Below are 22,171 nucleotides of genomic sequence, written 5' to 3'. Positions count from 1 at the left end.
TTAGTGGAGCTGGAGTGTGCATTGGTTTACAGAGAGCAGGGGGCTTAAATTAACACCCTCACTTGGAGTGGTATGGCTTCCCCCTAGACAAGGGCTTCGCCTGAGTTCAGAGCATCCACACAGGGCTAAGCCCCCTTGTAACTACCCTCGTTTAAATTCCCAGCTTAGGCTCTCATAGGCATAACCCTCCTGGCCAGCCGCTCCTTAGGGCATTGGACGGGCACGGCCTCAGGCTGGTTCCCCTCACATGAGCATAGACTCGGGGGGGGGGGGGGGGGCACTGCCTCAAGCTGGTTCCCCTCACATGAGCATAGACTCGGGGTGGACACCACAGCCTGGCTTGGACTGTTCCCCTCTGTGGTGCATTGTCTGGTTTCATTTCCCCACTGCCCTCGGCTGAGGAGCGTGTTGGGGGACCGGGGTGGGGGTGGGGATGCTACGGGGGTCCTAGTCTAACTCCTGGCCAGCCTCTTCTAGGTCTTCACCCCTTCTGCTCCCGCTGCTGCAGAACTGGCTGCCGAACCCAGGTGTCTCCTGCTGTAACCATTAGGCAATTCTTCACCTCTGGGGCAGAGATAACAGCCTCCTTGCCACCCCCGCTCAGGGGAGCTCCCCCCATGCATTGAGGGCAGCACAAACCTGCTTCATTTCAGGGGAGAAGGGGACAGGGGCAGAGATTTTTAACTTCCTCTAAGCCTCCAGTGGTCATTCTAAGGGGGCAGGGCGTGGATCCCCCTTCAGGCTAGGGCACCCCCTGAATGGGGGTGAAGGGCCCCATGGGTGTCTACCGCCCTGCCCTGTCCTGGGAAAGACAACAGCCCTCAAGCCCCAGGCTGAGAGTTCTAGCCCCGCTCCTCCTGCACCAGTCCAACTTGCCCCAGGCTGCAACTTAGCCCCCCTCTGCCAGAGCCCCACATCGCTGCCCCTGCGTAACTGCAGCACCCCAGGGCCTGGAGCAACCCTTGCAGCCGTTACCAAAACCAGCTGGAAGGCTTTGGTTTATTCCTATTGCTACAACCACCACCCCTCCCACACACGCTTTGCTGGGAGGGGGAATCCCCCCTGCTACTTTGCTCCCTTTCACCATCTCACACCCTCCCACGCTGGCAAAGAGGCGGGGGAAGCTGCAGCTGCAGTGGCATTTTGCATTTAAAAAGCCGTGGGTGCAATGGGTCCACCAATCCTCCTCACTCCTGCAAGCTTCTGCACACGGAGCAGCCGCCTCCAGCAGCAAGGCGGGGGGCTGGTAGAATACTGCCCGGGCGTAAGCCGCTGAAATCTCTGTACCCCCCGTCCTCTGCAGAGGTGGGGCCCGGGAGGCTTTTGGGCTCGGGCTCGTTCCCCTGCCCCCATCCTGCTACCGGCACTGGCGGCCAGGCTAGGGGAGAGATCTCCGGGCAGTGGGGCGCTGTTGCTCCTCCATCCTGTCTTGGCTCTGCAAGCCATTGTTCGTGGGCTGTGCCGTGGCGGTGGAGGAAACTCAGGGCTCCGTTTTCCTCGCTGGTTCTAGTTTCTGGGACAGCACCGTGAGGATGGCGTCGAATTTCCTGTAGCGCTCGGCCCGGTCTGCGGCCGCTCCTTTGCTGCCCCAGAATAAGCGGAGCGCGAACTCGGTTTGGAAAGCTTCGAGGAGCTCCGCCGTGGCTTGGAATCCTAGCAAGAGGAGAGAAGATACCAGGGAAGGGCTGAGAGGTGCAGGAGGGCTGGGGCTCTGGCTCATTCCTTCATAGAGAATCAGAGGATCAGGGTTGGAAGGGACCTCAGGAGGTCATCTAGTCCAACCCCCTGCTCAAAGCAGGATCAATCCCCAATTTTTGCCCCAGATCCCTAAATGGCCCCCTCAAGGATTGAACTCACAACCCTGGGTTTAGCAGGCCAATGCTCAAACCACTGAGCTCTCCCTCCCCCCGCCCCTTCCTATGCTGTTTGTGTAATCGCAGGCCCGGGGACTAAGAACTGGCTTTATTGAAGGCGAGACCAAGCTCTACATCCAGTGGGGCTACTCAAACCATTTCCATCACAGCTAGGTTTGAGAATATTACTGTTTGGATCTGCCTCGGCCCTGCCTTGTGGGAGTTGCAGTGCAGTGGCCTCATCTCCACCACCACCTCTAGGGGCAGGGCTCCCTTGTTGGACTACATCTCCCATGATTCACTACAGCATCACTTCATGGTGCAGTGAAGCAATGGCATCATGGGAGTCCCAGGTCAGGGGGGCATCATGGGAGATGTAGTCCAGCTGGGGAATCCAGCCCAGAGACAACGGGGAGCATGAGGAGGTAACCGGACTACAACTCCACTGAGGCTCTGGAAAACCTTCAGCCTGCCCCAAGCTGGGCTGATAGACACAGCTCCTTGCAGCCCTACCTTGTAGCTTGGCCTCTGCGGTGGCTTTGTACGCCCCGGCGCTGGTGGCGATGGAGCGGGCGGACTCCAGCGTCCGTAAGAGGAGGTCGCAGCTCTCCTCGTGGTCGTCCCAGAGCTGCTCCCCTTCCATGAGGCTGATGAGAGGCAGGAGGTGAGGGACGGCGACCTCTCCGGGGGAGGAGTTCCCTGCAGTAGGGGGACAAGGGGTCAGAGAGCCACCTCCAAGCAGGGTCGCATATCCAGCCTGTGCCTTGGAGGCCAGGCACCCGGCGGGAGCTGGGCCGGCAACCCCAGACATGCACACCGTGGCCGCTCGAGCTGGAAGAACGCTTCAGCAGCAGCTTTTTTATCTCAGGCCCTGGTCTCTGCAAGTCTAGCCACTGCGGTTGATGTATCCGGCAACCAGGCACAGAAGAGGTCTGTCCTAATCACATCCCCCCACCCCGAAACTGCAGTGGAAGCTGCTCGGATAAATGGGCAACAGCTTCCCCCCCGCGCCCTCCCACATGATTGTAGATGCTTCCAGCCATCACACGTCACACCTAGCGTTAGTCAGTATGGGGCCTGGGGGGGAGGGTCTAATTCTCTCCCTTCTACCTGAATGATGCTTTGCTGTTGCAGGCTGGGGCTAGAGTAAGAAGGACTGGCCATGGAGGGTGAAATGCAGCCCTGGTGTAAAGGGTGGATCCATGGCCAGCACTGAGGCTTAGTGCAGGGGATGCTGGGAGAAGAAGAGGATCGGATCCCATTTGAGACAGGAATCCTCTCCCCCGCATGGACAGAAAGAAGGGTGTCCACTCTAGCTTAGGTACTGACCTGGCACCCACCACCCTAGCAGCTGGGCACCTTGCTGTCATTAATGCATTTATCCTCACCACCCCCAGAGAGGCAGGGCTCTCATCCCCATTGTACAGATGGGGAAACTGAGGCACGGAGGGCCTATGTGATTTGTCCACCGGGATGCTGGAGCAGAGCCGGGACTTGAAGCTAGTTTTCCCTAGTCTCAGGCCAGCACTCTAACCACTGGGAAAGCCATCCTCCTGGACTGGGCAGGGCTCTGGCATAAAAGGGTATTTGTGGGGTGGGGGGGGAAGAGCAGCACATTTAGGGGACCTGTACCATTTGGCATCAGAGGTGGGGGAAGGGGGCCTGGCTTTGAGCCAGCCCAGGCTGGTGGCACACAAACCCAGGTGAGGCCATCCGTCCATACCCCCCTGCCCCAGCCTAATTCCCACCTCTCCAGGTGTCAGCCACCCCCTGCAGCCCTCTCTTCCCGGGGCGAGATTCACCCCCATGATGCTCCCACCACGGCCCCTCCTTGCCCAGGCAGATCCCTCCCTGCCCAGGCAGATCCCTCCCCAGCTTGTTCCATCCCCTCTCAGGTCCACAGACTGGGCACCCAGTAGGCCGTGCTTCACCTTCCCCCCGGTTGAGGCGTTTCACGAAGGGCTTGAGGTCCTTCTCGAAGGCGATGGCGCTCTCGGTGTGGGTCTGCCGCAGCTTCTGCCACGTCTGATCCAGCCGCGCAACCTGCAGAGTGGTGGTGGGGGGGGCAGGGACAGGAGTGAGACATTGGGGGGCGGGCTACGGTGGGTGCCATGCCTTGGGGCAAGCGTCGTGGACCAGACGCAGGCTGCTCGCCAGATGGATGGGAGTCCCGTTCCTTAGGGGTAGATCAAGGCCTCTTGGATCCCATTACGATGGAGCGACTCAAGACTGGGCCGGGCACTGCACAGACCAACTGACCAAGGTCGGGGCCACCTGGTGCCAGGTGTTGCTCAGGTGCTGGCTGAGATCGGGGGGGTTCCCCCATGGGCTGGGTGCTGCCCAGACCCATAGGCAGTCCTTGCCCTGAACAGCTCACTGTGAACACGCACAGTGCGGGCAGGGGAAACTGAGGCCCAGAGACGAGAAGCGACTTGTCCAAGGTCACAGGTCTCCCTAGTCCATTAACACGTTACCTCCCCCTAACCCTCCCTCTCCTCCCCACTAATGGGGACCAAGGCAGTTCTGCTCCCTCCCGTCTTTTTCCCCAGGGCTCCATCCAGCCACCCAAGCTCCAGGGCTCACAGCCCACCCCGTGACGAGACAATTCCATACGCCCCTCTCTATGGGCCAGCCCGAACCGTCCCTCTCTGTCGGCCTCATCAAGGCTGCCTTACAGGCTGGGGCCAGGGCCGGCCTCCATGGGGAGCAGGAGCTAAGTTATCTGGCTAGATTGTCGGGCTCAACGGGTAGTTATCAATGGCTCCATGTCTAGTTGGCAGCCGGTATCAAGTGGAGTGCCCCAAGGGTCGGTCCTGGGGCCGGTTTTGTTCAATATCTTCATAAATGATCTGGAGGATGGTGTGGATTGCACTCTCAGCAAATTTGCGGATGATACTAAACTGGGAGGAGTGGTAGATACGCTGGAGGGGAGGGATAGGATACAGAAGGACCTAGACAAATTGGAGGATTGGGCCAAAAGAAATCTGATGAGGTTCAATAAGGATAAGTGCAGGGTCCTGCACTTAGGACGGAAGAACCCAATGCACAGCTACAGACGAGGGACCGAATGGCTAGGCAGCAGTTCTGCGGAAAAGGACCTAGGGGTGACAGTGGACGAGAAGCTGGATATGAGTCAGCAGTGTGCCCTTGTTGCCAAGAAGGCCAATGGCATTTTGGGATGTATAAGTAGGGGCATAGCGAGCAGATCGAGGGACGTGATCGTTCCCCTCTATTCGACATTGGTGAGGCCTCATCTGGAGTACTGTGTCCAGTTTTGGGCCCCACACTTCAGGAAGGATGTGGATAAATTGGAGAGAGTCCAGCGAAGGGCAACAAAAATGATTAGGGGTCTGGAACACATGAGTTATGAGGAGAGGCTGAGGGAGCTGGGATTGTTTAGCCTGCAGAAGAGAAGAATGAGGGGGGATTTGATAGCTGCTTTCAACTACCTGAAAGGGGGTTCCAAAGAGGATGGCTCTAGACTGTTCTCAATGGTATCAGATGACAGAACGAGGAGTAATGGTCTCAAGCTGCAGTGGGGGAGGTTTAGATTGGATATTAGGAAAAACTTTTTCACTAAGAGGGTGGTGAAACACTGGAATGCGTTACCTAGGGAGGTGGTAGAATCTCCTTCCTTAGAGGTTTTTAAGGTCAGGCTTGACAAAGCCCTGGCTGGGATGATTTAACTGGGAATTGGTCCTGCTTCGAGCAGGGGGTTGGACTAGATGACCTTCTGGGGTCCCTTCCAACCCTTATATTCTATGATTCTATGATTCTACCCCCCCCGGCTCGCCCCTCACCTGGGGCAGCTGCAGGCCCTTCATCACGGCCGACAGAGCAAACAGGTCCCCGGCCGAGCCCTTCAGCTCCACAGCCAGCTGGACGATCTTGTGCAGGGTGCCGGCTCGCTCCGCCACGCCCCCGGTGCAGCCCAGGATGTCCACCGCGATGCCCAGGGCCATGAGATGGTGCCTGGAAGGGACAGAGACACCGCAAGGGGCTGAACCCCACCGCTCGCTAGCAGGGCGGGCGGTGGGACTGCAGCTGCTCAAGGGAGGCTGGCGTTACCTGGGGCAAGCTAAGCAGGTCTGGGCTTGGGCGTGTGTTAAATGGGAGACCTGCAAGGGAAACACCCCCCTGCGTAACATGGGGAGGGGCTCAGGAGGGGGAGTGCTCCCCGCTGAGCTCTGGTCTCCACTTAAAACATAGGTTAACCGCCTACGTGTAAGAAATTAATCCCCCCCTTTCCCCCTATGATCTAGATAAGCCAAGCTAAGCCCCAGTGCAAACACCCTAGGGTGACAGAAGAATTCTTCCGTTGCCCTAGTTACTGCCGCTGGAGGGGGTGGCTTGGCGATGGGAAAACCCCTTCTGTCGTGCCGGGGGGGGGGCCACGTTGCAGCCGTAGGGCGTGTAGCGCAGATCCTAATGCCCCAGCATGGTGCTATTGGGGTCTGCTGCAGTGAGTGGGGCTTTCAGGAGGGGGCGCTCTCCCCCTGGCAGCCAGTGCAGACCTCAGTACCACACTGCAGTGCTAGGAGGCGCTCTGCCATCTTTCACCGGAGGCCCCGAGCTTGTCTACCCAAACATTTAGTGCCCAGCAAGCTGGGGCTGGGAACTTACCCCAGCCGGCCACGCTCTAAGATCTGGTCTCCACTACACACCTATAACTCCGGCACCCAGGGGTGTGAACTGCCCCCCACCACCAGCCCCCCGGCTGATGCCCACTGGAAATGTGAGTTGATCCAGTCGTGTTTCAAAGCACATTCACAAGCTGGTACTGCACGTCGCACGTCACCTGGGTGCACAGGGACAGAGCGTGCAGGCCGGGGGGGGTGGGGGGGGGTAGGCTCCCACCCTAGCTTGCCGCAAACTAAATGTTCATGCAGACGAGCCCTTAAGTGCAGTCTTAACCTATTCTGTGGTCAGTAAAGGGCTTTACCCAGCCATGTCCGGCTAAGTTTTATTCTAACTGTCCCCCGCGGCTTTCACTAGACTCCAGCTCCTCCTCCTGCCAGTGCAAATCCTGCTGAGCTGTTGCGCCACCCTCACGCCCTCACCCAGAGCCAGCCGCATTTCCACACTGCTACACTCATCCCGCAGCCTCCGTCCCCACACCCTGCTCCCCCAGGCTGGTACCTTTCCAACAGGTCCAGGCGCAGCTGGTGCCCGTGAGGCAGGGTGATCAGCTCCAGACCCGAGCTTACCCCCATCGCTTGCTGCTGCTCCCTAGGCACCCTGGTGATCCTGCCAACCTGGTGCAAGCAACAAACAAGCGCAGGGGTGAGGGCCTGAGATCTGCCGGGACAAAGGGACCCTCCTGCCGGCGGGGGGAGCGAGGTCACTGGGTCCCCCAAGGGACAGGGCCTTTTCTTATTACACTGAGAGCCCCTGGATACTCCGATCTCCCCATTCCACATTTGCTGGGGAGCGAGCAGTACCCCCAGCCAGGCGTAAGCAGGCCCATGCAAAGACCAAGGAGGGAGGGTCCCCGTCGGTCCATAAGCCACCCCCTACTCATCTCCAGGATCGCTGGGCTGCAGGGAGTGGGGATCAGTAGGGGGCGCTCTCCCCACACAGTTATGCTAGGGGGTACTGTGCTACAAAGGAGCAGGGCGGGGGGCTCAGGAGGGGGCACTCTCCCCCCACAGGCAGTGCCGACCCCAACCCGCTATAACTATGCCGATCTCCGACTTCCTGTTCTCCAGGGCTGCTTCCCATCGGAGCTATGGGGCTCCTACCCATTCCCCTTATGGTGGGGGTGGGGACAGTTCCATAGCCCCCGAGATCCCCTACCCCCCCAAGCATTCCCCCACCCCCTCAATATTTAACCCTTTCTACCCACAGGCTGCAGCTTCACTAAGCTGGCAAGGTCTCAGCTCTGGGAAGGGCCAGTGCAATGGGCCCTCTTGGAGGGGGGAGAGTCTGAGAACCACGGGTGGGGCTGGGCATGAGAGGAGAGGAGCTCTCTATGAATTGGGCTGGAGAGGTATGAGATGGGGCCACCCGCGCAGGATAACAAGCCCCCCGAGCTTCCCCCCGGGGGAGAGCGGAGCAGCCGCCGGGCATGGCTGGGGTACAAGTGCACAGACCCCAGTGGCCAGTTTTTACCCCCAGGGTCCGACTGCATTCCCAGGGGGTCCTGGGGTCCAGGGCTGTTAGAGGCAGGGGGTAATGCCACCCACATACCCATGCCGGTCGGGTTTAGCGTCTGGGTGCTGGGTGTCACGGGCTACCGTGGCGCTGGTAGCCCGTGATATCCAGGCCACTGATCCTGTCTGGCCTTAAATGCTATGGCTCTGTGGGGTCTTCCACAAAAAGGATCTCAAAGCCTCACAAGCAGCTCACCTCCCCGCACCCCACTGCCCTGGAGGGCACTCTCAGCCCCCTCACCATACAGATGGGGGAAACTGAGGCACAGGCCAGAGTTGCATAGTGAGTTGGCAAGAGAGCTGGGACTGGAACCCAGGAATCCTGGCACCGTGCCCCCCCCTAACTATTAGACCCCAGTCCCCTCCGAGAGCTGGGGATAGAGTCCAGGAGTCCTGGCTCCCAGCACCCTCCTGCTCTAACCACTACACCCCACTCCCCTCTCAGAGCTAGGGATAGAACCCAGGAGTCCTGGCTCCCAGCTCCCCCTTACCAGACAGTCCATGTAGAGGACATGCAGGGCCATGGTCCGGCAGTCATGCCGGGTGAAGAGGTCCTTGAGCCGTTTGAGGGCGCCGGGCTCCAGGGGCTTGTTGTCGGGGGGCAGGAGGAGCGAGGGGAAGCTGTGGGGCTGGAAGGAGGAGGCTGTCTCCAGTAGGGGGCGCACAAAGTCCTCCTCGTAGTGGCGTGGCCGGGGGAGCGGCACCCCCTCATCCTCGAGGAAGCCAAAGGCTGTGTCCGTGGCCCGGGCCCGGCCACGCCACTTCTCCTCGGTGTGCAGCCGAGCCACGTGGCTCCGCAGGCCGGCCGGGGCTTTGGGCACCAGCTCGCAGTAGGTGCTGAGCTGCTCCTGGGGGGCGTCGCCCACCAGCATGGAAGGGGCCCGCAGGGGCTTGGGGGGAGCCCTGGAGTGCAGCTGCCCCTCCGAGCCGCTCAGGGCTGCACCCCCCTCGGGGTCCAGGCACCGAGGGGCGGGGGGCCGCAGCACGGGGTCGCTGCCAGTGCGGAAGACGGGTGAGGGGGGCGGGAGCTTGCTCCATTCCTGGGTGCCGGCTGGAGCTTCCGGGCTGCCTGCAGAAGGAGACGGGACCATGTCAGAGCGGGGAGCGGAGCAGCCGGACACATGGTTCCCACAGAGCCTGGTTCTGATCTCAGCCAGGACTGGTGTGAATCCGGAGTCGCTCCCAAAGGGACAGGGGAGTTACACTGGCGTGAAAGCAGCGGGGTGGCAATCAGAGCGATGGTGATATGTAGCAGGGCCAGATCCCCAGCTGGCAGAAATGGGCATTGGAGTCAATGGAGAGATGCAAATTTACACCAGCTTGAGGATCTGGCTTATAAGGAGTCCGTTATTTGGTGTATTACGGTAATGCCTGGGAGCCCTTGTCATGGTCCAGAACCCTGTTGTGCTAGGAACTGTACATTATCTATTAGATGTATTATGGTAGTGTCTAGGCGCCCTGCTCGTGGACCAGGAGTGTGCTAGGCGCTGTACATTATACATAAGAACAGCCACACTGGGTCAGACCAAAGGTCAATCTATCCCAGTATCCTGTCTTCTGACAGCGGCCAATGCCAGGTGCCCCAGAGGGAATGCCCCAGAACAGGGAATCATCACATGATCCATCCCCGGTCGCCCATTCCCAGCTTCTGGCAAACAGAGGCTAGGGACACCATCCCTGCCCATCCCGGCTAATAGCCATTGATGGACCTACCCTCCATGAACTTATCTAGTTCTTTTTTTAACCCTGTTATAGTCTTGGCCTTCACACCATCCTCCGGCAAGGAGTTCCACAGGTTAACTGTGTGTTGTGTGAAAAAATACTTCCTTTTGTTTGTTTTAAACCTTCTGCATATTAAGGCATCTAATAGATGCATTATGGTAGCACCTAGGAGCCCCGCTAATGGACCAGGAGCGTGCTAGGCACTGTACATTATCTATTAGGTGCATTACGGAACCACCTGGGAGCATTGCACTAGGGGGCTGCACAAATCCTGTTACACCGGCGTAAATCCAGAGGAACTGCATTGAAGGTAGCAGCCAAACCAACCCCTGCCCTGTACCCCCCCAAGTGGTGGAAGGGGTTAATACCCCTCCCCCCAGTGGAGGCAGCCTTTGCCCTCCAGCCCCAGCTCCCACGCACCTGTCCGCAGGTTACTGTCTGACTGTGCCGTGTAGAGCAGGGGGCGCCGGCCCAGCTGATCCAGCCCGGTGGGCTGGCTCCCGCTTTTGTCTTTCACCCTGCAGGGAGAAGTGGCGACACTGTGAGCCCCAGGCCGCTGCAGACCCCCAAGCTGCAAAGGACCCACGCCCAGAATGAAGGGGATGCCGGAGTAATGTGCCCAGCTGTTGGATCGGGGATCCTGCCCTCCGTGCCAGGGCTGGGCTGCTTCATGGAACGTGATCATTCGTGGGGAAGCCAGTTTGGAGCCCGAGTCACTCGTGTGAGTCATGCACGGCACCAGGGACCGGCCTTTCAGACCCAGCCCACAGCGCGGGGGGCAGTTTGGCAGACACAGGGTTAATAATGAGGGCAGCCCCTATCCCCCTGGGTTCGGAAAGCACTTAGCAAGGAATTTAGCATCACAACCCATCTCCAGGTGAGAAGATCAGAAGACCCACTTCACTGATGGGAAAACTGAGGCAAGGAAAGGGGAACGGGCTTCCCCCGAGGTCACATTGTGACTCTATGGTACAGCGGGAATAGAACCCAGGAGTCCTGACTCCGAGTCCTCCCTGCTCAAACCCACAACCCCCCCCCCCCACTCCCCTCCCAGGGCTGGGAACCGAACCCAGGCGTCCTGACTCCCTGCCCTTCCCTGGCTCTAACCACTAGACCCCACCTCCCTCCTGAAATTGAGCGGAGAACCCAGGAGTCCGGACTCCCAGCCCCAGCTCTAACCAGCGCCATTTCCCATCCCAGCGCTCACCGGAGCAGGTTCCCCTCTGTCGGCATCTCCCCAGCGGTGAGTCTGTGGCGGCCGAGTCTGTGGGCAGGAGCCACGTCCCCCTCAGCCGGCTCCTGCTCGTCCAGACGGGGCTGGCCGGTGGCCCCGTAGCGCTCTTGCAGCCAGCGCAGCGGCACGTCCCGGTTGACGGGCCGAGAGACCACGGCGCCCGAGGTCTCCGAGATGGGCTTGCAGTTGCCCACGTAGAAGCGCACCAGGGCCGGCACGTTGTCAAACTGGTCCTGCTCGAACTGGAAGAGGGTGCGGGAGTAGCCCTGGCGAGGGCGCAGCACCACCCGGATGATCTTGAAGTGCAGGGTCTCGCCCCGCCAGCGGCAGGACAGCACATAGTCCCCCTGGCTGGAGCCTGAGTCCCGGATCAGGAAATCCCCGTCCTCCCCCAGCAGGGACTCGGCCTCCTGGGGAGACAAGGGCTGTTCATTGGTGGGGATGGCAGGCAGCGGGACTAGTGGTTAGAGCGGGGGGGGGGCTGGGAGTCAGGACTCCTGGGTTCCTTTTCTGGCTCTGGGAGGGGAGCGGGGTCTAGTGGTTAGAGCAGGGGCTGGGAGACAGGACTCCTGGGTTCCTTTTCTGGCTCTGGGAGGGGAGCGGGGTCTAGTGGTTAGAGCAGGGGCTGGGAGACAGGACTCCTGGGTTTCATTCCTGGCTCTGGGAGGGGAGTGGGGTCTAGTGGTTAGAGCGGGGGGGTGCTGGGAGTCAGGACTCCTGCTTTCCATTTCTGGCTCTGGGAGGGGAGTGGGGTCTAGTGGTTAGAGCGGGGGGGGAGAGGGGGCTGGGAGTCAGGACTCCTGGGATCCATCCCTGGCTCTGTCACTGACTTTCTGTGTGACCTTGGCCAAGTCACTTCCCCTCCCTGCACTTCTGGGTCCCCCTCCGTAAACCAGGGATACCGAGCCTCCTGGGCTGGTGGGACTGAGCTCCATGGGATCTATGCCGCAGCCAGGGCAATGGGGCCTGACCTCAGCTGGGGCCTCTGGGCACTACCATAATACGCCTAATAGATCGGAATCGTGGGTACCTCCCGTGGCAGGCAGCCGTGGTACCACGCGTGGCTCCGCAGCTCCTCCGTGCTGAGCTTCAGCTCTTCCTCCAGCTCCTTCCTGAGCTTCTCCTTGGCCAACTCCATGGTCACCTCTGCGTAGGCCTCCTGGGCGGCAAAGGGTCACAGGTCAGCAGCAACATCTTCCTCCCAGCAACTGGTTTAGTGCCCCCCCCCCCGCCCCCCGGACTCTGACCTCCCGGCCCATCCCCCCCAGACCCACGCAGCCTGATCTCTCCCAGCCTCTGACCTCAGGACAGGGCAGTGTCATAGAATCACAGACTATCCGGGTTGGAAGGGACCACAGGAGGTCATCGAGTCCCACCCCCTGCATGTCCATGCCCCCGTTGAGATCAGGGCCCCGCTGTGCCGGACGCTGCAGACAACGAGAAATAGACAAAATGGTAAAATGCAGGATACCAATCCTTCCTCTCGCTGTGTCTCTTTAGTCTGTGAGCTCTTCAGGGCAGAGACGCTCTTCAGGGCTGAGCAGCACCCGGCATGGCCGGGGCACCCCCAATCTCAACTGGGGCCTGCACAGCACCCAGCCCGATGGCAGGGGGAGCCGATCCCGATCGGGGCCTCTAGACCAAGGGTTCTCAACTTTTTCCTTTGTGAGGCCTCCCCAACATGCTATAAAAACTCCACGCCCCCCCCCGTGCCACAGTAACTGGTTTCCTGAGAACCACGGCTCTAGAACCTACTGTCAGATCACCACTAAGGTTGCGGTTGGCGCCCGGGATGGCTGTGCGAAGAGGGGGAAGACGAGGGGAAGACGATAAGACGGGGGGAGTGGAAAGAGCAAAGTGCCAAAAGCAGCCATGGCATGTAACCCTCTCCGATCCCTTTACCCAGCGAGGAGCCTGGCTGTTCACCCGGACCCGGAGGAGTCTAGTCCTCAGGATCAGATCCTCCTGTCCCAACGGTGGCTCCTCCGGACTGCCTGCTCGGGGCGGTTCCTTCCGGTTCACGCAGCTCCTTGCCTAGGCAGGTTATCAGACGCCGAGCACACCTTGGGATGCCTGGGCTCTGAGTCAGCGGCACTGGGAGCCCGCCAGCAGCCCGTGACCCTGGCAGGCCGGAAGGGTTCCAGCCCAGCGAGCGGGCCCCGTGGTGCAGCTCCAACCGGCTGGCGTGCAAGAGCTCTCAGCACAGGGGACGGGGCCGTTTGATACGAGTCTGCGCTCCTGCTTACGGAGGAGAGGGAGAGGGCACTGCAGGAGCTGGGGGTTTGCCCTGCAGCCAGCGTGCGCCCCACAAGGTCACTGCACCCTGGTTGCGTGTGTGCCTCAGTTTCCCCTCCTCCTTCACCGTGGTGGCACTCAGAGACCATGGCAACTGGGAACAGAATGCAGGAGTCCTACTCCCCAGCCTGCCTGGCGCTCCCCTTCCAGAGCTAGGACTCCTGGGTTCTAATCCAGTCTCCCCACCGACCACTACACCCCGCTGCCCTCCCAGAGCCTGGTTAATTCATCTTACTGAACAGAAAACAGTCACCTTCAGCCCTTGGATCCAGGATCCCCACGTCCGTCTAGTCCTTTCCTAGGGCTTCGGTCACCCTCGGATCAGGACCCCCTGCTAGCCTTGCTGCTGGACTCCTGCCCCTGCTCCTGCTGTGACTTCCCCCAGCCCCCACAAGCACCCCGTCTCCTCCACCCACCCCGGACACCCAGCCTCTTCTACTTACAGAGACCCCCAATAAGTCACATGACTCTTCACAGCTGTGGTCCCTCCAGTTAGGGGCTGCACCTTGGGGCTCCCAGTCCCTGCTGGGAGGGGCTGGGACTGGAGTGGCCTGGAGCACATCCCACAGCCAGCGCTCCTGCCCCGCTCCCCACAGCACCCCCTGCTGGGAGAGACTGGGACTGGAGTAGCCAGGAGCTCCCGCGACAGCCAGCGCTCCTGCCCTGCTCCCCACAGCGCCCCCTGCTGGGAGAGGCCGGGGCTGGGGTAGCCAGGAGCTCCCACGACAGCCAGCGCTCCTGCCCTGCTCCCCACAGCGCCCCCTGCTGGGAGAGGCCAGGGCTGGGGTAGCCAGGAGCTCCCGCGACAGCCAGCGCTCCTGCCCCGCTCCCCACAGCGCCCCCTGCTGGGGGAGGCCAGGGCTGGGGTAGCCAGGAGCTCCCGCGACAGCCAGCGCTCCTGCCCCGCTCCCCACAGCACCCCCTGCTGGGAGAGGCCAGGGCTGGGGTAGCCTACATTTCCTACCGTGGTACTTCTACAACAGAGGCAACAGAGGGATCCCAAACTCGGTGGGTCACTGAGACTCTGAGCTCTCGGTGCCACCACCACATGGCTCACCCAGCCCCTTTGGCCCCAAACACCGTCCTTCCCTGTGGCCTGGGTGCGTCTCCACGACGGGAACCCTAGAGCAGTGGTTCTCAACTCGGGGGGCTGCGACCCGGTTTCAGCAGGTCCCGCCAAAACAAACCAGAGCGGGGCCGGCGTTCAACTGGCTGGGGCCCAGGGCAGGAAGCCCAAGCCCGAGCCCCACCACCTGGGGCTGAAGCCGAAGCCCGAGCAACTTAGCGTCACGGGGGCTCCCCTGTGGGGCGTGGGGCCCCGGGCAATTGCCCTGCTTGCTGCCCTCTGACCTCCGCCCTGGCTTTTAATCTACCGGATATGCAGAAAAACCCTTGTGACGCAGGTGGGCCGTGGAATTTGTATAGCATGGGGCAGGGGGAGAGGGGAAGGGGGCTCGGAAAGAAAAAGCTTGAGAACCCCTGTCTAGACTTAGCGCATCTGTGCACCCGCAGGTACCACAACCAAGCCGGACGGACGCTCTGCCCCCTTTAGACGACATCAGACAGCCGCCAACTGGGATTCTGGTCTGAAGCCTCCTCGCAGGGGACTAGGCGCCCGCAAAGCCTGCTTGCTTCGAATGCAATTAACAAGGACTGGCCCATCCGGCACAAGGATGCTGCTGGGCGAAAGAGGAGCGATTGCAGTTTAACCCGCTTCCTCGGCCCAACAAGCTAGAGGCCCAAAATGATCAGGGCATGGGGACATGCCCAGATGACCCCGGCAGGTAATCCACGCTCCGTGCTGCAGAAGGTGGCAAATCCCGTCACTTCCCAGGTCCCTGCCAATCCAGGGCAGGGGGGGAATTCCTGCCCGACCTCAGATCTGGCCAGCAGTTTGACCCTGAGCAGGTGAGCAAGACCCACCAGCCAGACATCTCTGGACCTCCTCAGAGCACCGGTCCCCGTGGTGTCCCATCTCCAGCTGTGGGGTGCTGCAGCATGGGCCACCCGCCCCAGCTCTGGCATCAGAAAAGCTCTACCTCCAACCCTGATCCCACTCAGTGGGCATTCTGCAGCTGATGGCAACAGGTCTAGGATCAGGCCCTGGAGACCTAAAGGACGGTGACTCACCCCCTGGGCCGTCATCCTGCAGATGCCAGGATGCTCTGCCCCCCTGAATCTTGACACTGGGTTCCCACAGGAGGGACACAAGCCCATGTGGAACAGGGCTCAGACCCACCCCTTCATTCAACACAGGTGCTGCTGAGCTGCCAAGGGTGGGCACCAGCTGCTACAGACCTGCGCTGGAATCAGAGAGGAAAAGGCTCCAAGAGGAATGATGTTCCAATAATTTGGGCCCTAGCCTAGGACTTGGGAGACCCACGTTCTAATCCCTGCTCTGCCACAGACTCCCAGGGTGACCTTCGGCAAGTCACGTAGCCTCTCTGAGCCTCAGTTTCCCCATTTGTACAATGGGGGTACCAGCAGTGTCCTGCCTCAGATGAAGAGTTGGGAGGATAAATATATTAAAGCCGGTGAAGGGCTTTGAGATCTGCTTGTGAAAAGCACCGTGTTAGAGCTCTGATTATATCCCCTGCTCAGCCAGCCAGCCCTCTGCTTTTTTCCTTTGATCTTTGCAGCAGAGCTCCCAAGACAAAATTCCTGCCAAGGTCAGGGACAGGCCCCCGTCTACAGAAGGGCTGAGCCCCCTACACCAGAGCCAGCCAGTGCAGCTTCCCAGCTCTGTAAATCACAAGCCCAGATCTGACATGACCTCCCCCGTGGCTAATTCCCCCTCACTGTTAAAAATGTGATTCTTATTTGCAGCATGAATTTGTCTGGCCTCAGCTTCCAGCCGCTGCATCTCTTCCTGCTAAATGTCAGAGCTGCCTAGCATAGGTGCTTCTAAGCTGTGATCAAGTCACCTCTTAACGGAAACAAATCAGGCTGCTTAATTCTCTCAGAGTCAGGCCGGTTTGAAAAAAGAAAAGGAGGACTTGTGGCACCTTAGAGACTAACCAATTTATTTGAGCATGAGCTTTCGTGAGCTACAGCTCACTTCATCGGATGCATACTCCTTTTCTTTTTGCGAATACAGACTAACACGGCTGTTACTCTGAGGCCGGTTTGAATCACTCTGATCAAGGGATACAAGAATCTACGACGTACAGGCAACTCCGGGGCCTCACGTGGGGGGATGCCCAGTCTGACGGGGCATCCAACCCGCTAGGACCATTCACCACTGGGTCTCCACCCTCCAGGGCTCACGCCAACCCCCCGCAGAGATGCTTCCTCCTAAAAGGGGATGAGATTCAGATCAAAAGCCCTCTGGGAAGAAACTGAATGGCGAGTCAAGTGAGATGAAAGAAGGGGCGGCTCCCAAGCTCTTGGGCCCAGACCCGGAGCCTTCATCAGCAAAGAATTAAAGAGACAGATAAAAAATCACAGGGAGATGATGACACATGCTGGGCCTGATCTTTATCCGTGGGGCAGACCAAATAAGCAGCTAAGCCAGGTGCGTGCACCAGCCAAGCTCCACGGAGAATGGGGAGACGCAGGGTCGGGCTCTGGCCTCGGCTAGGGTGGTGTAAATCCAGAGTCACTTCAGTGACATCCCCGGATTGACACTATTGTCTGGATCTAATGCAACAGGGACCGGGGGGGGGGGTCCTGGAGGGGATACCAGGCTGGCTGTGACAGCTCAGACCAATGGGCCCATCAAGGGTGAGGCAATACTGAGCTAGATGGGTCCATGGAACTGATCCAGGATGGGGCGGGCAGAATACTGAGCTAGATGGTCCCATTGGCCTGACCTGGCACCATGGTGTGGGTGGGGAGGGAGGAGGCGGGATACCGGGCTAGATGGGCCCATTGGCCTGATCCTGCAGGACAGTCCCTGAGTCCTGGCCCCTGAACTCCATGGCACTAGGTGAGCGGCAATGCAGGGGCCTGGTAATGCTGTAGTTTTCCTGGCTCTCACCACCCTTCTAATCCCCCAGCGCAGCCCCACTGGACGGGAGCTGCACGCCTGGCTCAGGACATGGAAACCCTGGCCCTGTGGCTCCATCCCTGGGAATCCAAACACAAAGGGCTGGGCGGCCACACAATGGGGAGGAAATCCTCCACCCTGGCGTGCTTCCCCCCCCCCGGCCATTGCAGGCCCGGTTTGCTGGAACAGCACCAGCGCTGAGGCAGGCTCAGGGATTGGATCCTCCTCCCACACTCCCTGGGGAACTCAGCCGGTGTAAATCAGCCACGACTTCAAAGGAGCAGAGCCAGTTTACACCAGCCGGGGATCTGGCCCCATCAACTCCCGCGGAGCAACGCCCATCTACCCGGGGCCCAAAAGGAAAACTGGCAAAGGGAACGGACACCAACGACTGGACGACCGCCGGGGAAGGAAGCCGGTCACCCGAAATAAGTGACGTGACATGTGTATTTGTTCCGATCAGCCACGGCCCACCGCCACCAGTGAAGCCTGTGGGACTCACCTCTGCCAGGGCTCGGTGGGCACCGCGGGCCACCTGACCACAGCATAGGCAGGACACATGCTGGCCACGTGCTGATTTCAGATACCCCAGGGTAAATCCAGGGTCCCCCTCCGACTGCCACGGGGTCGGGGCTGAACCAGCCCCTACACCCCCCAATTGTCTTGCCCGCAGACAGATCATCGCGCAGCCAAAGCCCCTTTTCCAAGGGCTAGATAAGGGGGGTTGTGCTTTTAAGCCAGCTGTAGGGTGTGTGTGTGTGTTTGTGTGTGTGTTGGGGGGTAACCAACAAACAAAGGGTGTTGGGGTGTGGGCAGGGTATGCAGGGGATTTAGGGAGAGCTCCAGTCTCTCTGGGGAAACAGTCTGAAAAATGGCGGTGGGGAACAGAGATAAGATTCCCCCTAGGCTCCAAGGGGTGGGGGAGAAGGTCTTTGCTAACATACTCCCCGCAAACAAATCTCCTCCCACCCCTGTAACTGGGTACCCCATCAGGGCAGGAGCCAGTGGGAACGTCTCCCATGTCACTGCCAGGGCAGGGGTCCCCAGAGTAGATTCCCCCCTCCCAGATCCTGGCCACCTCTTATTGGGCTGCATCCCCTCCAGATCTCCCCTCAAGGCCCTGGATAGCTGCCCTCCATCCTGGCCACCTCCTATAGGGTAGGGCTCCCCCCGCCAGATCTCACCTCCAGGACACCCCCGCCATCTGGATCTCCTCCTATGCGCAAGGTCCCCTCCCCCCGCACCTCACCTCCCGGGCAGTCCCCCACCCCGTTCTGGCTCCTTTCCTTTCCTATAGGGCAGGGCACCCACCCAGATCTCACCTCCAGGATACACCCCCCCCGATTCTAGCCGCTCCCCCAAACAGAAGCAACGGGTCCCCTGCAGCCCCCCCGCCCCCCCGCAGGGCTCCCCCTTCCTGGCCACCCCCAGCCAGGGCAGGCGCAGGGGTGGGTGTCCAATATCTCTCCCGTACCTGAGCGGTTGGGGCGCAGCGCTGCGCTTGGGGGTCCCGTGCGCGGCTCCGGCTCCCTCCAGCCCCGGCAGGTCCCCGCCAGCCCCGGGCTCGCCGCTCTCCCCATTCCGCACATTCCAGCGCCCGGCAGCGGCTCCGCCCAGGGCCCGGACCCACCCCCGAGAGCAGCGGAGCCCGGGAGCAGGCAGGGGCGCCGGAGCCGGGGGGGGTTGCGAGCCTGTGGGTGTGGGCGGGGCTGCGTGCAACGGTGAGGGGCTGTGGGGGTGACGATGTGAGGTGGGGAACGCTTGTGAGTCTGGGAGTGAGGTGGAGTGTACCCCTGTGGCTGTGAGTTGGGTTGTGTGTTCTGGGTGTGAGTTTGAGTGTGTCCCTGTGAGTTGGGTTGTGTGTTCTGGGTGTGAGTTTGAGTGTATCCCTGTGAGTTGGGTTGTGTGTTCTGGGTGTGACAGTGGGTGTGAGTTTGAATGTATCTGTGTGACTGTGAGTTTGGTTGTGTGTTCTGGGTGTGGGTTTGAGTGTATCCCTGTGAGTTGGGTTGTGTGTTCTGGGTGTGACAGTGGGTGTGAGTTTGAATGTATCTGTGTGACTGTGAGTTGGGTTGTGTGTTCTGGGTGTGGGTTTGAGTGTATCCCTGTGAGTTGGGTTGTGTGTTCTGGGTGTGAGTTTGAGTGTATCTCTGGGACTGTGAGTTTGTGTTGCTGAGTCTGGTGTATTATGGGTGTGTTAGTGGGTGTGAGTCTGAATTTATCTGTGTGACTGTGAGTTGGGTTGTGTGTTCTGGGTGTGAGTTTGAGTGTATCCCTGTGAGTTGGGTTGTGTGTTCTGGGTGTGACAGTGGGTGTGAGTTTGAATGTATCTGTGTGACTGTGAGTTTGGTTGTGTGTTCTGGGTGTGAGTTTGAGTGTATCCCTGTGAGTTGGGTTGTGTGTTCTGGGTGTGAGTTTGAGTGTATCCCTGTGAGTTGGGTTGTGTGTTCTGGGTGTGACAGTGGGTGTGAGTCTGAATGTATCTGTGTGACTGTGAGTTTGGTTGTGTGTTCTGGGTGTGAGTTTGAGTGTATCCCTGTGAGTTGGGTTGTGTGTTCTGGGTGTGACAGTGGGTGTGAGTTTGAATGTATCTGTGTGACTGTGAGTTTGGTTGTGTGTTCTGGGTGTGGGTTTGAGTGTATCCCTGTGAGTTGGGTTGTGTGTTCTGGGTGTGAGTTTGAGTGTATCTCTGGGACTGTGAGTTTGTGTTGCTGAGTCTGGTGTATTATGGGTGTGTTAGTGGGTGTGAGTCTGAATGTATCTGTGTGACTGTGAGTTTGGTTGTGTGTTCTGGGTGTGAGTTTGAGTGTATCCCTGTGAGTTGGGTTGTGTGTTCTGGGTGTGAGTTTGAGTGTATCCCTGTGAGTTGGGTTGTGTGTTCTGGGTGTGACAGTGGGTGTGAGTTTGAATGTATCTGTGTGACTGTGAGTTTGGTTGTGTGTTCTGGGTGTGAGTTTGAGTGTATCCCTGTGAGTTGGGTTGTGTGTTCTGGGTGTGACAGTGGGTGTGAGTCTGAATGTATCTGTGTGACTGTGAGTTTGGTTGTGTGTTCTGGGTGTGAGTTTGAGTGTATCCCTGTGAGTTGGGTTGTGTGTTCTGGGTGTGACAGTGGGTGTGAGTTTGAATGTATCTATGTGACTGTGAGTTTGGTTGTGTGTTCTGGGTGTGAGTTTGAGTGTATCTCTGTGACTGTGAGTTTGTGTTGCTGAGTCTGGTGTATTATGGGTGTGTTAGTGGGTGTGAGTCTGAATGTATCTGTGTGACCGAGTTGGTGAGTCGGGTTGTGTATTCTGGGGGTGATAGTGGGTGTAAGTTTGAGAGCATCTCTGTGACTGTGAGAAAGTGAGTCTGGTTGTGTGTTTTGGGTGTGATTGGAGTGTATGTGACTGAGTTTGTGCGTCGCTGAGTTGGATTGTGTATTCTGGGTGTGTTAGTGAGTGTGAGATTGAATGTATCTGTGTGATGGTGAGTTGGGTTTTGTGTTTTGGATGTGATAGTGGGTGTGAGTTTGAGTGTGTCTCTGTGACTGAGATGGTGAGTCTGGTTGTGTGTTTTGGGTGTGAGTTTGAAGAGTATGAGTGTGAGCTGGTATGTCTGCGAGTCTGACTGATCTCTGGGTGTACATTGTTGTAATGGCACGTTCGCGTCCTCGGGTAGGCTTGTGGGTGTCAGCTGGGTTGTCTTTGTGAGTCTGTGTTTCGAGTGTGCCTGGGTGCTAGTGTGTTTGTGTAGCCTTGAAGGTGTGAGAAGTGTGTTTGGGAGCCTGCGTGATTATGAGTTATTGTGAGTCCGATTGTGGAGGGGCAGCTGGTGTGGGTGTGATGGGGGGTGAGGGTGTAAGCAGAGCCACGGCGAGGGTTGCTGTTTGTGCGGTAGATGTGACCACTCCTCTGCGGCACAGCGCCCCCTATCACCAGGCTATGGGATTGGGATCGGAACTGATTCAGAGGGGAGAGCGCCCCCTACTGAGTCATCACCCCGCTCCCTGGAGCACAGCGCCCCCTATCACCGGGCTATGGGATTGGGATCGGAACTGATTCAGAGGGGAGAGCGCCCCCTACTGAGTCATCACCCCGCTCCCTGGAGCACAGCGCCCCCTGCCACCAGGCTATGGGATTGGGATCGGAACTGATTCAGAGGGGAGAGCGCCCCCTACTGAGTCATCACCCCGCTCCCTGGAGCACAGCGCCCCCTGCCACCAGGCTATGGGATTGGGATCGGAACTGATTCAGAGGGGAGAGCGCCCCCTACTGAGTCATCACCCCGCTCCCTGGAGCACAGCGCCCCCTATCACCGGGCTATGGGATTGGGATCGGAACTGATTCAGAGGGGAGAGCGCCCCCTACTGAGTCATCACCCCGCTCCCTGGAGCACAGCGCCCCCTGCCACCAGGCTATGGGATTGGGATCGGAACTGATTCAGAGGGGAGAGCGCCCCCTACTGAGTCATCACCCCGCTCCCTGGAGCACAGCGCCCCCTGCCACCAGGCTATGGGATTGGGATCGGAACTGATTCAGAGGGGAGAGCCCTCTTGAATAAGCCAGCCAGCCACCCACTCTGCTCCCTGCAGCACAGCGCCCCCTAGTGCTGCCCTGGGGTAGTGGGGCCAGCGCTGATTCGGAACGGAGAGCGCCCCCTTCGGAACCACCCTCACCACTCTCTTTAGTGCAAGGTTCCCCATCCCAGGTCGGATCCAGCCCGACCTCACTTGAGGGATTAGATCGCGGCCTTATAAAAGACTTTTCCCTTATAAAAGACTGTGGAAGTAGGAGCCCAGCAAGGATTGAAGCAGGAACAACGGGCCAGATGGCTGGTGGCAGCTGGGGCTGGAAGGAGTGGGTTGACTTTTCCAACGAGTTTCTTGGACAGGTGGTGGGTACTTGCTGACAGCTTTCCCCGCTGTTACCATGACTGTGTCAGCCTGGAA

At 59.3% G+C, this 22,171-nt stretch overlaps 1 protein-coding gene across 3 annotated transcripts; it reads right to left on the bottom strand.

Moving 5' to 3' along the window:
* Positions 1-971: 971 nt before the first annotated feature.
* SH2D3A (SH2 domain containing 3A) lies at positions 972-18,885 on the bottom strand. Of its 3 annotated transcripts, XM_048831790.2 has the most exons (11): positions 18,719-18,885; positions 12,263-12,388; positions 11,992-12,120; positions 10,935-11,371; positions 10,148-10,245; positions 8,497-9,074; positions 6,993-7,108; positions 5,654-5,825; positions 3,785-3,896; positions 2,367-2,552; positions 972-1,653 (listed from the first exon to the last, which is right to left on the bottom strand). In XM_048831790.2, exons 2-11 carry the CDS (start codon positions 12,350-12,352, stop codon positions 1,481-1,483), a joined length of 2,091 nt encoding a protein of 696 aa, XP_048687747.2. In that variant the 5' UTR covers positions 12,353-12,388; positions 18,719-18,885; the 3' UTR covers positions 972-1,480. The 3 variants fall into 3 exon arrangements, with proteins under 3 accessions (XP_048687747.2, XP_048687748.2, XP_048687749.2); XM_048831791.2 differs by lacking the exon at positions 12,263-12,388 and having other exon boundaries at positions 18,719-18,884; XM_048831792.2 differs by lacking the exons at positions 12,263-12,388; positions 18,719-18,885 and adding an exon at positions 12,864-13,023.
* Between the last annotated feature and the right edge of the window lie 3,286 nt (positions 18,886-22,171).

Source organism: Caretta caretta, chromosome 20 (assembly GCF_965140235.1).
Source record: "Caretta caretta isolate rCarCar2 chromosome 20, rCarCar1.hap1, whole genome shotgun sequence".
NCBI lineage: Eukaryota > Metazoa > Chordata > Testudines > Cheloniidae > Caretta > Caretta caretta.
Note: the sequence above shows the minus strand (reverse complement) of the source record. Positions and strands in the feature narration are given on the sequence as shown.